Source organism: Leptodactylus fuscus, chromosome 5 (genome assembly GCF_031893055.1).
Source record: "Leptodactylus fuscus isolate aLepFus1 chromosome 5, aLepFus1.hap2, whole genome shotgun sequence".
Taxonomy (NCBI): Eukaryota; Metazoa; Chordata; class Amphibia; order Anura; family Leptodactylidae; genus Leptodactylus; species Leptodactylus fuscus.
The window spans coordinates 86,610,036-86,627,936 of NC_134269.1; the positions used below are offsets into that span (position 1 = coordinate 86,610,036).

The 17,901-nt window shown below is 42.5% G+C and overlaps 1 protein-coding gene across 4 annotated transcripts in view; it reads right to left on the minus strand.

Moving 5' to 3' along the window:
• Nucleotides 1-13,705, minus strand: part of BNIP2 (BCL2 interacting protein 2) — a 43,923-nt gene extending 30,218 nt beyond the window's left edge. For 2 of the 4 annotated variants that reach the window (XM_075273594.1, XM_075273593.1), the window contains exon 1: nucleotides 13,526-13,705. In XM_075273594.1, the coding sequence (XP_075129695.1) occupies nucleotides 13,526-13,587 (62 nt within the window). In that variant the 5' untranslated portion in view covers nucleotides 13,588-13,705. The remainder of the gene's footprint in view (nucleotides 1-13,525) is intronic. The other 2 variants (XM_075273596.1, XM_075273595.1) reach the window with 1 other exon arrangement.
• Between the last annotated feature and the right edge of the window lie 4,196 nt (nucleotides 13,706-17,901).

Below are 17,901 nucleotides of genomic sequence, written 5' to 3' on the forward strand. Positions count from 1 at the left end.
TGTGCAACTTTTTGTTTTTCATTTTATTTTATTTATTCATTTTAAACTTGGTGGCCTACGGCACAAACCACAATCTTCCATGGAGGTATAGATCAAGTGGTCCTTTTGATGTATGTCCTAGAGAAAAGGCCCAAACACAACGTGAAAAGAGCCTAAAATTGACACAGATTAGCTTTCTAAACTTGGTTTGATCTCAGTGTTAGTGGACTTTCAGTATTTTTGTACTTGTGCAAATACAAGCAGGCCTACAGGTCATTGATCTCTTGCTACACTTAAATGCTCTTCTACACAGATTTTAGTTTGTCACAGATCTTCTCAAATAGGCCTTTCTAGCAACTTCTTTCAACCGGTTCAAGTAATGAGGTTGGCATTCTAGTACTCAATTTCATGCAATAACTTATGTTTTGTAGAAATCAGGGCTGTGAAGTTGGTAGGCCAAAGCACTGACTCCAAAAGAGGGGCAGCCATAGTCAGACAGGAGCTTCTAAGCCCCTCTTATTCACAAAAAGGCAGTGATTGAATTCCTATAAGAGTAAATATATAACAAACCATACATGCAATTAACCGGTTAAGGACCAGGCCCAAAAGTATGTTAAAGACCAGGCCTCTTTTTTCAAAACTGACATGTGTCACTTTAAATGGCAATAACTTTGAGACGCTTTAACTTACACAAATGAATTTGAGATTGTTTTCTTGTAACACATTATACTTCATGTTAGTGGTAAACACTAATCAATATTTTTGCATTTATTTATAAAAAAACTAGGACATTTGATGGAAATTTGAAAAAAATTGCAATTTTCAAAATGTGAAATTATCTGCTTTTCAGGCAGATAGTCATACCATCCAAATACATGAATAAATATTATCTCCCATATCTCTGCTTTATATTGGCATCATATTTTGATTGTCTTTTAATTTATTTTGGACGTCACAAGGCTTACAAGTGTAACAGCAATTTTCCAGATTTACAAGAAAATTCTCCGAACCAATTTTTTAGGGACCACTTCAGTTCTGAAAGTAATTATAAAGGCCTGTATAATAGAAACCCCCATAAATTACCCCATTTTCAAAACTGCACCCCTCAAATTATTCAAAACAGCATTTGGGATGTTTGTTAACCCTTTAAGCATTTCATAAGAATAAAAATAATATGGCAGTGAAATTTAGACATTTCATTTTTTTTCACTAATACATTCATTTAGACCCAAAATTAACACATTCACAAAGGGTTGAAGGAGAAAATGCATCTGACAGTTTATTGTGCAATTTCTCCCGTGCACAGAAATACCCCACATGTGGGTGTAAACTGATTTTTGGGCACACGGCAGTGCATGGAAGGGAAGGAGCGACACTGGGTGTTTGAACAGCAGATTTTGCTGGAATAATTTTCAGCGCCATGCCTTATTTGCAGAGACCCTAGAGTACCAAAACAATGGAAACCCCCCAAAAGTGACCCCATTTTAGAATCCACACCCCTCACAGAATTCATCAAGAGGTATAGTCAGCATTTAGACCCTACAGTTGTTTCACAGATTTTACTAACATTGGGATGTGTAAATGAAAAATTACTAAAATGTCACTTTATCTCCAAAGTTTTCATTTTCACAAGGGGATAAAGGAGTAAAAGCCCCCCACAGTTTGTTAAACAATTTCTCCTGAACACGGCAATACCCCATATGTGGCTATAATCTGCTGTATGGGAACATGGCGGGGCTCAGAATGGAAGGAGCGCTATTTGGCTTTTGGATGGCAGATTTTGCTGGAATAATTTTAGGTGCCATGTCGCATTAGCAGAGCCCCTAGAGTACCAATACAGTGGAAACCCCCTAAAAGTGACCCCATTTGGGAAACTATACCCCCCACAGAACATATTAAAGGGTAGAGTGAGCATTTTGACCCTACAGCTGTTTCACAGATTTTATTAACATTGGGCCATGAAAATGAAAAATTACTTTTTTTCCAACAAACTGTCAATTTAGCCCCAAATTTTTAATTTTCACAAGAGGATAAAGGAGAAAAAGCTCCCTAAAGTTCGTTACACAAATTCTGCTGAACACAGAAATGCCCCATATGTGGTCATAATCTGCTGTATGGGAACATGGCGGGGCTCAGAATGGAAAGAGGGCTATTTGGCTTTTGGAGGGCAGATTTTGCTGGAATATTTTTCAGGTCCCATGTCGCATTTGCAGAGCCCCTAAAGTACCAATACAGTGGAAACCCCCTATAAGTGACCCCATTTTGGAAACTACACCCCTCATAGAATTTGTCTAGGGGTAGAGTGAGTATTTTGGCCTCACAGGTGTTTCACAGATTTTATTAACATTGGGACGTGAAAATGAAAAATTACTTTTTTTCCCAATAAATCGTCCATTTAGCGCCATAGTTTTAATTTTGCAAATAGTTTAAGAATTAAAAGCCCCCCACAGTTTGTTACACAATTTCTTCTGAACACGGCAATACCCCATATGTGGCCAAAATCTGCTGTATGGGTACATGCTGGGGCTCAGAATGGAAAGAGCGCTATTTGGATTTTGGAGGGCATATATTGCTGGAATAGTTTTGAGGTGCCATGTCGCATTTGCAGAGCCCCTAAAGTATCAATACAATGGAAACCCCTCAAAAGTGACCCCATTTTAGAAACTACACCTGTCAAGGAATGTATCAAGGGGTATTATCATTTTGAGCCTAAAATGCTTCCCAAAAATTAATGTACAAAATGAAAATTGAAATTTTTAAAAATATGCCATTTCGGTGCCCAATACGTTGCACCCACTTTGTGTTGTCAGAGACCTGCACTCCTAAAACTATTAAGTGGGCCATCCCGGGGGTCAAAAAATTATATATGTGGGTGTAAACTGCTGCTTGGGCACACAGCAGGGCTCAGAAGGGAAGGACCACTGTGCGTTTTAGCTTTTGGGGTACAGATTTAGAGGGACCCTCTGGGCGCCATGATGTTTTTGCAGAGCCCTGGAGGTTCCAGTAAACTGGAATTCACCAAGAAGTGACCCCATTTTGTAGGGGCAATTTTAGGGTCTCTGCAAATGTGACGTGGTGTCCAAAAACGAAGAATCTAAATCTTCACTCCAAAAGCACATATTGCTCCTTCACATCTGCACCCTGCTGGGTACCCAAATAGCAGTGTATGCCCACATGTATGACACTGGTGTACCCCGGATAACGTACTTAATGCCATATGTGGGTAGAAATGGCTGTTTGGGCACAGCCGGGGACAGAAGGAAAGGAGCGCTATATTGGTTTTTGGAGCACACCATGCCACTTTTGCAAAGCCCCTGAATTGCCAATAAAGTGGAATCCGCAGACATGTCACCCTATTTTGGACACTACCCCACTGATGGGATTTATCAAGTGGTGTAGCGAGAATTTTTAACCCTTGAGTGTTGCATTTATTTAGTTTCCAGAAATGAAATCGCAACTGATAGAGAAGTTAAAAATGAAAATTTTACAGATTTGCCATTTCAGTGTGCAACATGTTGTGCCCGACTTATGTCAGCAGAGACACTCCAAAAACTGTTAAACGGGTATCCCAGGCACAACAGCTTTTAGAGCGTTCATCTCTGATACAAGGTGGGCACAACATATTACGCACTGAAAGGACGTATTCCTGGAAAAATGGTCATTTTCACCTCTCACAATCCACTACAGTTATAGTTATATATATAAAGTTATAGCAACACTTGGGGGTTAAAAATGCTGTCTGTACCCCTGGATAAATCCTTCAGGGGTGTAGTTTCCAAAATAAGGTAATTTATCAGGGGATTCCAAATTACTGGCGTTTCAGCTCTACAAAAGTGTCATGGCATCCAAAAACCAAACCGTCTGTGCTCCAAAAACCAAATGACCCTTCTTCCCTTCTGTGTCCGGCTGTGCCCTAGTATCAGTTTATACCCACATATGACATTATGTCCGTTATCCGGGGGTACACCAGTGTCATACATGTGTCATACATGGGGCATAATCTGCAGTTTGGACGTACAGCAGGGTGCAGAAGGGAAGGAGCGCTATGCGGCTTTTGGAGCACAGATTCAGATGTTTGGTATCTGGACGCCATGTCATGTTTGTAGAGCCTGTAAGGTACCAGAAAAGTGGATTCCATGGGGTACCAGGAGTGACCCCATTTTGAAAACTGCACCCCTCAAAGAATTTATCAGGGGGTGTAGTGAGTATTAGTATCCCGGACGTGACTGCACAGCGGATGGCGAAGAGGGAATGTATAAGCTGTGCGGAGGACATTGCAAACACCAAATTCCCTACTATGTCCCCGTAGCTCCTATGATTGGGGGAGTCACTCTGGGGGTCACTTTAGGGGTCACTTCTGGTGTCTGTTCCCTCATAAGCTGTAAATCTGGGGTGTCCCCTGATATTCGCTCGCACAGATTATATATTCCCTACATGACGCACCCAGTTGTGTTCTAATAATTTGGCGATTTTTGAGGGTTTTTGTCTTCACATTGTGAGATGCTATATTTTCTTTATGTTTCTGGTGACGTGGCCATATAAGGGCTTATTCTTTGCGGGATGAGATGCATTTCGTAATGACACCATTTTTGGGTGTCTACATCTTATTGAATACATTTTATTAACCCTTTTTTGCTGGATTTAAAAAAAAAAAATCAATCCTGGCATTGAGTTTTACTTTTTTAATTTTGCGCCATGCAGCGTACAGTATAAGTAACATGTTCCCTTTATTCTGCGGGTCGGTACGGTTACGGCGATACCTCATTTATAGTATTTTTTTATGTGTTACTAGTTCTGCAGAGGAAAAACACATTTGGGGACATAAATCAATGTTTTTTGCATCGCATCTTCTAAGAGGCGTAACATTTTTATTTTTCGGTTGACAGAGTTGGTTGAGGGCTTATTTTTTGCGGGACAACCTGCGCTTTTTATTGGTACTGTTGTCGGATGCATATGACTTTTTGATCACTTTTTATAGCATATTTTGTATGGTGAGATGGCGAAAAATCATTACTTCCGGCGAGTTTTTTCCGTTTTTTTTTCCGGCGTTCGCCGTGTACATTAAATATTATTTCAGTTTTATTGTACAGATTGTTACGGACGCGACAATACCAAATATGCATTGTTTTTATTACTTTTGAGTTCTTTTTTTATATAATTCATTTTCTATTGAGAAAAAGGGATTTTTGGGCTTTATAACTTTATTAATTTTTTTCATACACTTCATTTTATTTTTTTTACATTTTTTTTTACTTTTTCATGTGTCCATTTAGGACACTTCAATCAGCAATACTTTGCTGATATAGAATGCCATGTGAGACACAGCCTGCAGGTGTCCCACATGGCATTCCGTAGCAGGATGTCAGGCTGTGTAGACGCACAGCCTGACATCAGAAGGTCCTGGCAGGATCACCAGGTATGTGGGGGCTTCGGGCAGTCTGGGGTCACTGGCCAGACCCCAGACTACCTTTTACTGCTATCGGCACCCTCCGATCTCGCCGCGGGGGGTGCCGATCTGATTTAATTGTCGGCGGATGCCTTTCGATCGCGCCGTGATGTTTCACGGCGCGATCGAAAGGGTTAAAACTTCCAGTCGGACTCAGTTCCGACTGGACGTTATGGAGGAAGGGGTTAGGTGTTAGTAACACCTAACCCCTGTCCCCCCCGCACCCCTCCCCCCGCCAGAAAGGTACCTAAAGGCCGGACGTATTTCGGCAATAGTCCGGTCTTTAGGTACCAGCACATGAGGCCGTAAATTTACGTACGGCGGTCCTCATGTGGTTAAAGGGAGTCTGTCAGCTCCAAACTGCATATACAGATAGGCAGAGCACCATGTCGGACTTCAGATAAGGTTTTGTTATTGAAGACCGCCATGTTGCTGCTGACATAGTCTGACTTTAAAAAATATGTAAATGAACTGAAAAGGGCTTTAGGGGCATGTAATATGCAGTTTGGGCTTCAGACTGTATAGTGTATACCATTTTATAAATTGGTCTATGGGGTGGGGGGTGAGACAACTTTCTACTTGGGACTTCCTCAATCAGGAAGGTTTTGATCTTCCTATAAGGAGAACTGACCAATTTTGTGCTAAATTTAAACTAAAAAAAATGTAAGACATGAACATGATAGTACTAGATTGTACTGTATGGCCAACAAATTACAAATCACACAGTGTCTAAATATCTTCAGCACTCAGTCATAATGAACTCGTGCAACAAATACACTATATACACAAAAGTACCAAACAAGTGTTTCCCAACCATTTCATATTCAGGACACCCCAGAAAATGTTTTATTTTTGGGACAATCCTACCAAATATAGTTTACCAAAAGATAAAACAATGGCAGTTTTTGATGCGGTTTTTAGCACAGTTTTGAATCCATAGCCAAAAATATTAAAGGTTACCAGAGTTTTCATGTTCAAAAGTTGAAATATATGCAAGTTTTGTTCTAGGACTGTATACGCCTTCATACATTATGTCCTATCAGTTTTTGTGCTGCTAACAATCAGATTATGGCTGAAACACATTTGTCTCTCAGCCAGGTGAAGTGTACAATAAAGAGCAGTCTCCCCCCTCCATTGCTGACATTCTGCCAGGAATAACTATACAACTGCAAACTGAGAAAAGCCCAAGTCACCATAATATAGGATATCCAGGAACACTGGACTGTAGATGCAAGAAAAATTCACACAGGTATGAAGCTAAAAAAAAAAAAAAAAAAAAAAAGGAAAACAATCTGAGCTCAGTCAGTAAGGCTGCTTCATGTCTGTGAATAATATCACATCACACAAGCGGCCAAAAGTAGATTCAAGTACATAGAAGACATTTCTGGTAATGCTGGGTCCACACTAGCGTTGCATTCTCATTATTCAGGTCATCAATAGTAAATTTAATTTACTTTCTTGACTAGATTTTTCATGTTACAGCTTAGATCTGCAGCTTACTTTTTTTTACATGGGCAGAACGGTAGCTCAGTGGTTAGTAAGGCTGGATAATTATGACCTATATCAGAATGTGGGATTAATCTGGAATATTACCTCATCTACGATTAATGGCGATTATTTATACCGTGCTCCTTTTCAAGTCGGAATAAGTGTATAACTTCACCTTTTCCAAGCACATCCAACTGCTAGCAGTGCATTACAGAGTAATAAACAATACAAGTTTCTTTAGTTGGTGCACTGGGCGTTATTATGCAGGGAAGCCAGGGGGAAGATTTTTCAGTTCCTAGGATTTTTTATTTTTTTTAATAGTCTGGGATATTGTGTCTGCAAGCAAAAACATATTAACCTGATAAGACATTTATTCCCTAATAAGCTGAAGAATTCATAGAAAGAAGAGGATCAGAAATATTGAAGGATGAAGAAACGCCTATGGGAACAACCCAAAACAATGACTGGCTTCAAACACATTTATCAGATGTACAGCTGTAAAACAGGAAACCCCAATAGGAAAACCACTGTAAAGCGCTGGTATGCCAGAGAGGAAGCAGGAAGACGGCAGGGACACAGCTACATGGGGAACGGCCTTCCATTTCTACACAAGCACACATGCCAACTTGCCTTAAAATGCAGATTCATTTAGTATTGCTTCTTCACTTCCTCAGACATATAATCTATAGGTAAAATAAGCCCCTAGCTGGGTTTCCACATGCCTAGGCTAGCAGATATTTGAATATGGCAAACATGGCCTTTTAGTGAACTTATTGTGCCTGTATATGAGTTGGTGGCTTATATACTTCAGTTCATGAAATATTTATATTACCCTTCATCTATCAGGCACAGATAAAAAGTACGTTCATTAAATATAAATGCATGAATTAGCTCAATTCTGCACAGAACAGCTAATACTCTAATGTGAAATATCTATGTATCCATCCACCTATGTGGTACAATGTTGTACAAGAATCGATCTGGCAGAATCAAGAGAACTGTAACATGAGAAATCATATTCTGCTTATTTAGCAGTCAGACAATTGACCATTTAGCAGCCCTATCCTGCACCCCTGTGACTCACTGTTCACATGATCCTGATTCTACTAAATACACGTACATTATCTCTGTCATCTGAAAAATCACTATTCATAAGCAGCAGGTTTTTATCTCGTCGTGTACAAATCTTTTTAGTTCTGCTTAGAAGTATTTAAAGGGAACCTGTCACTAGGTTTTAGGGCATTATATACCATCAGCATACGTCTGGAGGATTCTTAAAGACTGTTTTAGCATATTGTCTGGAGAAGAGTCCTGAGATGAGTCCAGTGGTATCTGGTGCACACACAGCTGTCGGACTTCACTAGGAACACGCTGGTAACCAGTGGACTCTCCTCCAGGGAATGTATATACAGTGTCTGTGATGTGCTGCTCTAAAACATCGTGTCAATTTCCCTTTAATGTTACACACATCCTGACATTTTCTGACATGCTGGAAGATCTGCGTGCCATGTCTGCTCATGAGCAGGCACAGCGGCGTCTTCACACAGACACTCTGAATATATCACTTATGTCCAATAAGAACCACAGTAACAAGACTCAAGGCATTCATTTTACATGCCCATGAAACAGCCCAATATCCATCCACATGCCTGGAGGTCTGCTATGGACAAACATCAATGAAGTATACACATTTTTATAGACACGTCCTTTAATCCATGAGCAGAGAATTTAGTATTTCTGATAACTGAGATGGAAAGAATTCCCAAGTCCCCTCCGTTATGCTGTTCCCGTAACTCACATAGAAGAGTATGGAAGTTATGGGAACAGCGTAACTAGATGTGCTATGTTGTTTCCATAGCTCTCATTCTCCTTTGTGGAGGTTCCCAGAGCAGCAATACTCGGCCAGGGGGGGTAGGAGACTGATTCTGGTCATCCCCAGCAGCACAGTTTACCATCACCATAGTAATAACACCGTAAATGACTTCACAACAGCCATTAATAGTGCTTAGGACTTTTAGTATGAAAAACGTTCATGGGGTAACCCCTTTAACAGATGGTTCTCTGCCAGAGAAAAGTTGGTGTGAAATGTAACTGCATTACATGTAGACCCCACTCCCCTTCCCAGGAGATGTAGCAATGTTATCTCTTAGCTGACCTCACATGCCCTTTACCAAGGTTAAGAAAATATCACTTATAGAATAAAATAATAGTGTTAGTCCTCTGCAAAAAAACAGCCTGTAAAAACCCGACATAGCACAGTCAACCAAATACCACAAATGTTGTCGACATCTTGCACTGGTTAGAATGAATAAGATAACATACATGTTTTTACAGGCTCTGTGGTCTAAAAAAGGATTAAGGGTGCATGCAGACTACGTAACGCCGGGCGTGTATGAGAGCCGTACACGCCGGCATTACGGCAGACTGCCGAACACTTCCCATTCACTTCAATGGGAGCGCTCGTAAACGCCGCTGTTACGAGCGCTCCCATTGAAGTGAATGGGAAGTGTTCGGCAGTCTGCCGTAATGCCGGCGTGTACGGCTCTCATACACGCCCGGCGTTACGTAGTCTGAATGCACCCTAACATTGAAGATTTGTCAGAATGAAGGAATATTCTACAAAATGAACTAACCCATCATGACACATCTGATCTCTGACAGTTCATGGCGATAGGCCTGAAGTCTATAAGATGCATTTCTATTCTCAGAGGCCGCAAAGGTGTCATTAAACACCTTACCTTAGTCATGAGTCCCTCAAGTGTTATACTGAGATTCTCCCATAGACTGCAATACAGTTTTATTGCAGTCTATGGCAAGAAGCGATCTAATGATCGCAGGTTCAAGCCCCAAGGTGGAGCTAAAAATAAGAAAAAAAGGTAATAAAAATATACATAAAAATTCTAACATTCTAACACAAAATTGGGTATGCCTGTGTCTGAAAATGCCCAAACTATAAAGAAATATTTATCTCATATGTATAACACTGTAAAGATAGAACCGATCAAAATAGTCAAATACACACCTCTGTACACAGATAAATAAAAAAGTTATGTGTTTCAGAATATGGCTACTAGAATCATTATTTTTCCAAGTATTGGATTTTTTGTAAAGGCATTTAAAACATAAAAACAATATAACTTTGGTATCACTGTGATCATGCTGACCCAAAGAACATAAGGAGTACGTAATTTTTACCATACTTAATTCTATAAAAACTAAACCCTAAATTTGCTATATACATAGTATACATAGAAGAAAATTATAGTAAAGGTTCCCCTGCTTAAATAACAACCACTTAAAGGGTTTTTCCAGCATATACAGTTGGCAAGGAGGCCTTTGAAGGTGAAGAAAATAAACACTCACCCATCCCCAGTGTTTTCCACTGCGGTTCGGTCCTGATTAGAGATGAGCGAACACTGTTCAGATCAGCCGATCCGAACAGCACGCACCTATAGAAATAAACGGAAGCACCTGTAACGCTGACTTTGCCGGCGTCCGGCCGGCGTCACAGGTGCTTCCATTCATTTCTATGGGTGCGTGTTGTTCGGATCGGCTGATCTGAACAGTGTTTGCTCATCTCTAGTCCTGATGTTCCCAGGATCTTGTTCTGGCAGAAGTTCTCAACTCACGTAAGCATCTAGGCCCATCAGCACCCTAAGTAAAGGACATGGGACGTCACAGGTGACATATGCAAGTGACAACCCGGTTCCATTCTTTAGGCCTCTGAGGCTGCCGATTGGCCTCAGTGGTGAGGTCTGGACTTTCACCGAAAAAAGCACCACTGGAGCAGACCACACACTGGAGCACAGGGGACAGGAGAGTACAAGTTTGCTTGATTTTTTTTGACCTTCCCCAGCCTCCTTTACAAAAAAACTATATATCCTGAACTACCACTTTAACATTACTATGCCCACATATCATTTATTTACATAACTGTGAAATTCTTATTCTGTGGCTAAAAATACCCCTCAATAATGCGCATCATCTTTACACAGTAAGCTGGTGTAAGCGGCCACAAGAAAACGGCCGCGGGCATATGCAGTCGGCTCTGCCCAAGTCCCGATGGAAGAGCTGACTGCGCATGCCTAGAAGTTTGAAACCCAGGACGGAAGAAGACGAGGAGAGAAGCCATTCCAGACAAAGATGGAGGCGTCGCTGTAGAGCTCTCTCGCAGCATTGGGGATGCCCCAGTGCTGCGAGAGAACTCATTTGCATACAAAAGAAAACCGGGATTTCTTCCGAACGGCAGCGCGGAGAAGACATCTAAAGGTAGAAGAAGAATAGCCTTTCTTAAGGCTAATGCTACATGTTAGGGAGAGAAAAAAAAGGCATTCCAATGATTGGATCCCTTTAATTCTCATCAGCCACACATGATATAGGGACAACAATATGGGTCCTTTGACCCTTTAATTTTCTGGAAAAGTAAGCAATAGTTGAAGCAAAGGTGTCGCTGACTAACGTTGAGTAAGTAGAACCAAGATGTAGCTGAAACCAAGAAAGTATAGCAATGTTGCTAACAAGAGTCTTCCTCCTACATGTCAGCCCTGATGATTCTGTTTACTCAGAATGCTTACAGAAGCAGCTTGTTACGGAGGCAACCACTCTGCCCACATAACCTATTTAGTAAAGGAGCATGCAGCATGGCAATACATGTAGTTAACCATTTAAAGCAAAATTTTAAATGAAAATATAATGGCTTAAACAGGCCACAATACGCCAAAAATGACCCAGAATTGGGTCAAAAAATTCTAATTCAAAGTAAGTCAACTCAATGGTGATATAAACATAGACTAGAGTTTAAGATTAAATATGCCATATTTATCACCCAGCATTTTCAGACTGCCTGTCTAAGTTTACTCAAATCTGAGCAATTATGCTATACTAGTAAAAAATCTAAAACTTCTGCGACTTACAGCTTGCATTCATCTCCACATCATAGCCCTTGTTCTATTCAAAGAGATTCTCAAACCATCATAGCAACAATGAACCCCTAAGGCAACATGCCACAACTGTGGACATGTACCTGGTCTGTGGTGGAGCAACATGGACAGCATTGCTCTGGCTTGCAGCCCCATACATGGACCCATACACAGGCATGTGCATGGAGCCAGAAAATCTAATGGGTCAGTGTGCTAGCCATGAAATACAGCTGCATTAAATTTACTGTCTGTAAACAGTGCCAATTCACATACATTTCTATGAGCCCATACACACGTCCAAAAGTTATGTAGCATGCCCTATATTGTTCCGCATTTGCAGCACAGACCATTGTAGGGAATCACAAAGGATCAGTGACTGCGGATGACATACTGATTCAATGCAGACATATTTATGTGCAGATTGCAGATCAGTATTTGCGGACCGTAAATCCACTGCGGTCATGTGCATGAGGCCTAATACAGGGGTATTACCTAATCATGCTGGTTTGTTGGGACCTCCAGCCATGTATTGTATGTTGAGTCTGGTTTCAAGTTACAGTGGTCCAGAAAAGGTCATTGAATGAAGAAAATATTGTATCCTAGGGCCATTGTTACTTGAGGAATGACTAAACTCTGCAATCTCTGGCACTCCCATAGACAGTGGGGAAACTTTATTAAGAATGGTTTATCGAATTAAACCGCCCAAGTGGCACAAGGAAAGATTTAGGAGAGGTTGGCATAGATTTCCATTTTAACTTACACCAAGAAACTGGCACGAGTTTTATTAATCAGTCGGGGCAAGGCGTGCCCACCTCTGCTAATTCGCACAATGAGGCAGGTGAAGGTAGCAGCTTGAGGCCTGTGTTTGCTGCAATAAAGTTGCTAGCGCCATAAGTGAATGGAGCAGTAGAGCACATGCTTGGCCTGTCACTCCATTTAGATAGGTGAATAGGACTCCCAAGTGATGAGGGTCAAAGTGGTCAGACCCCTATCAACATGTCATTCCCTATTCTGTGGATAGAAGAGAACTTGGGACAGGAAGAGCGAGCTGCAGACCCTGAGCACTAGGCCAGGACTTGTAGAAGCATTTGAGCGATGTGACTACGATAGAAAGGGCTAGGACTAGTGAATACAGCATAAAGTAGCGCTGCTTCTCATATCCCACCCTGGTGGTCGGCCATTAGGACCAATTATCCCTGATTTGGCTATGATTTGCTGACATGGAAATAAATCTTCACCGAAGGAAGTTAAAGGGTTAAGTAACATGAAATTTGTTCTCCTGATTTTCTGTTGTCTGAACCTGGCTGCGTCTTATTGCCCTAAAAAGTAAAACACTGGCACAGTCTAGATAAAAGCCGCAGCAGAAGGGTCCCATAGTCATTTATGGAAGTGTCTGTATATACTGTATATATGTGTATACACTGGACACACAAGCAGTGCTGAGCCCAGTACATTTAATATGGAGGAACCTATTGTGGGACTGAGCTATCACTAACCAGTCCCACAAATAGCTTAGAATGGGCAGCCATGAGCCGGGACCACCTCACAGCAGCAGGACATGAGAGCCCTGGTAACCACCTCCCCCGGGGACTACTAATAACCACTAGCTATGGCCAGAGCACATAACGGCGGAGCAGCAGGCACAAGCTACCGCCCGCAGCCCGGCTCCTGTCAGGGGCAGTGCAGCACTCACTCGGCATCCTGGGCATCTGGCTCCTCAGCAGACATGTCTGCAGGTCCGTCCCCATGAATCATGTCATCAGTAGAGGGCCCGGCACACACCACTGCAAGGAGTGGCCCGCACGGCTCCTTCTCCGGTCCCTCTCTAGACTCGGCCTCCGGGGCTATCCTCTACAAGGACCTTGATGACGTCACGGCCACATGACCGTGACGTCAGTGTACCATGTGACCGCTCTGTGTAGCGGTAGAGTGTTCAGTAGTGAGTCACTAGCAGAGAGTATGAGAGTGCTACAATGTATGAACATGTCTGGGATGTGTGAGGACATAACTGTAAAGCGCTGAGGAATATGATGGCGCTATAGAAGTAAGCAAATCAATAACTACCGGCCTTAGGGGCCCTGCTGATTTTTTTTATTTTTTATTATTATATATAGGCGGTTTCCTGCTGGGTTAATGGGCCCTATTTAATTACCGGTCCCTGTTTTTTGCTCAGGCAGCCTCAGTTTCCCCTTCTGCCCTCCAGGGGGAGCCAGTGTGTCCCCCTATCATCGATAAGGGACGCACAGGGTCCCCTGGAGGGTAGAAGGGGAAGCGGGGGCAGCCATCATCAGGAGTGGGGATCTGTGTGTAAGGTCGGGGACCTGCTGCAAGATTATTTGTTGGGCGAACCGTGAGGGCTCTGTTCAGACCGAATATGTCCAAACTGAATATTCCATTATTATCCTCAGGGGTCTCTTCAGACCCTTAAGCATAATGGTCGGAGTCCCTGTGATGGTGATTGAACATTAAAAAAAACAGTGTTACTTAGTCTGAAAAGATCCCAGAGTATAATAATAGTTCGAGGTGGAGTACCCCCAAATATTTTACGTTCTACTGAACCTGAAAATTTTGCAATATCTGTAAAGAACACTGCAGGGGTCACTAGTAGACATAATACTGTATGGCAAAGCTATGGAACAGTATATAACAGTAGCCTGGGTGAGATGTACACCCCCTCCATTACCTGACCAGCCATCGGCTTACAATATATACACATTTTTACGTTCATTCTTATTTCTGTAATTACGCTTTCCATCCCCACTTTTCTTCTCTTTCTCCTTCTACCACCTGTCCAGATGTTAATATGGAGGCTGGGAGGTTACGTACTGTCTGGCGGCAATGTGACTTGAGGAACACTAAAGTAGTCGCTAAGAACACTTCCAGGTCTCGGGAGGCAGGCCAGAACCTCCGCAGTGTTGTGCGGGGATTACCGGTCTCCTCCTGAGCCAGACGGGAAACTTCCGATTTCGGCCTAGTGGCAGGCCAGAGCCTATTTAACCCCTCCCCGACGGCATTTTTTTGATTTTAGTTTTTCATTTCGGACTTCCCTTCTTCCAAACCCCATAAGTTTTTTATTTCTCCGCTCTCAGAGCCATATGAGGTCTTAATGTTTGCAGGACAATTTTTTCTTCCTGATGCCACCATTAACTATTCTGTTCTGTACAATGTACTGGGAAGCTGGAAAAAATTCGGGGGGATTTGAAGAAAAAGTGCTTTTGTGCATTCTTCTTATGGGCTTCGTTTTTACGGCGTTCACTGTGCAGCCAAAATGACATGTCATCTGTATTCTATGTTTCGGTACGATTCTGGAGATACCAAATTTAGATGGTTTCATTTACATTTTAATCCCTTAACAACAATCCAAACCCGTAAGTTTTTTATACTTCCGTGTACGGGGATGCATAGGGTGTCTTTTTTTTGCGGGGCCAGGTGTACTTTTTAGCTATACCATTTTGGGGAGTTGGTATTATGTTGATCATTTTTTATTCAAATTTTTATCAGAGACAAAACAGTGAAAAAATGACGCTATGGCATTTACTGTACAGGAAAAATATTTTTATAGATTTGTAGAGCGGGCGTTTTCAGACACAGGGATACCTAACATATATGTTTCACAGTATTTAACTACTTTTATATGTGTTCTAGGGAAAGGGGGGTGATTTGAATTTTTAATACTTTTTAATTTTTTAAAATATTTTTTTTAACTTTTTTTTATTTTATTTTTTCATTTATTAGACCCCCTAGGGGTCTTGAACCTCAGGGGGTCTAATCACTAATGCAATGCATTACAATGCTAATGCATTGCAATACATTGAAAAAGACTCGTCATTTCTTTTGCAGGCTGCATAAAGCAGCCTGCAAAAGAAAAGCACTGCAGACTGGCCGGGAGCCTTTACAAGGCTGTCATGCCAACGTTTTGGCGATAACCGGCAAAATGGCAGCGCCCATGTGCCGCTGGGAAAATGGTGCCTCAATCACCTTTGACCGATGCGCTGGAGGGGTTAATGCCTCCGATCGGTGTGGGCACCGACCGGGGGCATCAGCGCTAGGTGTCTACTGTGTAAAACACTAGACACCCAGCTGCTATGGCGGCCGTCCGACTCCCAGGTGGTCGCCATAGTTAAACACCCGGCGTCCGCTGTAGTATTACAGTGGATGTCAGAAAGGGGTTAAGGAGGGCTCCAGACTGCCGCTGGTTATTCATTTGATCTCCGTCTCCTGGTAGTAAGAGTTCCCTGTTTTGATTACTTGAGTTTTTGGACCCTTTTGATTTGACCTTTGACCTTGCCTTTGTCTCCTGATTCTGTACTCTGCCTGTTCCTGTTAATGATCCCAGCTTGCCACTAGACCTCTCCTCCCTTAATTCTGCTTTGTACTTTGTCGGCCTGCCTGACGTTTCATTTGGATTACCCTCTGTACTGCTTTGCCCTCTTGCTGACTACCCGGCCCGTACCTCTACGACTTACTCTCTGCCGGCATCTGCTGACCACCTGCCTCTGCCTTCTGGATCCCTGGACCTACACCGCAACCTAAAACATCTGCTGGTAAGAGTCTCAGTGTCTGATTTACCGTGATTTGTGCTGTGCTGTGTGTTTGGCGTTTCTCAATCCGTACCGCTCTGCTCAGCAGTGCAGCCAAGTCTATCCCCACCACCTGGGGCTCTGGTGAACACCATTGTGTGGTTAGAGTTGGTGCGGCCCAGAGGGTGTTAGACATATGGTGCAGTGTTAACCATTTTAATCGGTTTATCTAGTACTGGTTCTTACTTTGGTTCTAAACTGCATATACTATCCTATCAGAATAACCAGCCCTAAACAGAACTTTTTACTCTACACTGTGGTATTCTTGGAATCCGTTATGAAATCCATGCAAGCAGTCATGGATCAGATGCAGAGTTTGACACAGTTGGTCTAAGATTTGGCTATGAGAGTCCAGAAGCAGGAAACGTCTCAGTTTCAGGCTGCCTCTTAGGATTTGGTCGATATGGCATGTGAGAAGGTAACAGGCAGAGTGCTCGAGTCCAGGTATATTAGCTCAAGGTTTCTGACGTATATTGTATGTGGTCCAGGACAGATCTGGACTAGGCCTCAGCACAGGTGTAGATCCTGGGCTCATTACTGACCCATAAAAGGCTGCAGAGCCGGCAGTTCCATGAGGTGAAAGAAGGTGGATGGTTCTGTCCTGTAACCCTGAGTCTGGTGGGACAAAATTTTGCTGGTTTGGTCGTATGACTGGAAGTAAGCCTCATGTATAGTTAGGTTAACCTACTGTTTAGCTAGTGGCTCGTTTTGTTTATTTATTTTATTAGATTTATTTATTTTCCTGTTTTTTTGTAAATAAACCAGTTTGCTGCATTTTGTGTCCCCGTCTTGACTGTTTGGGTCCGCATCACTGCTTCTACCGAGTTAACTTCCCCACATATGGCGCATTGGCTGCAGGCAACCCAAGTAAAACAGTCTTAAAGAGACATACACAAATTTTTTTTCTCTCCTATATCCTGGGTGAAAACTGCCGGAGAGATTAAAAAGGAAACTGCCAGCATGGAGGACTTTTTAAAACAGTTTGGGCAGGTCATCCTACAGCAGAAGCAGACTCAGGCACATCAGGAAAAAGCCATGATGGAAGCTGAGATATGACAACAGCAAGAGCAAACACGGCAGCAGGAGATAAACCTGCAGCTTATGGAGATGCTGACACAGCTCAGCAAGGCTCTGGTTGACCAGAGGATGGCAGGAGAATGTGCTGGTGTAAGAGAGACCCAGAGGCTACAGACCGCTGCTTGAGCTGCCGTGCAGAGTTCCCTGCAAAACTGACGATGTTGAGGCATATCTTCGGGTTTTTGAGCGAGTGGCCGAGCGAGAGGAGTTGCCAATGGATCAGTGGGCTGATGTGGCACCATTTCTCACTGGGGAACCTCAGAAGGCCTACTATGACCTGCGTGAATAGGAGGCTAAGGACTACTCCAAGCTTAGAGGTGAGATCCTGGCACATCTTGATGTAAATATGCATGTATGTGCTGGGAGAGTGCATCACTGGAATATCTGAGAGTCTCTCACCCCCGATCCCACC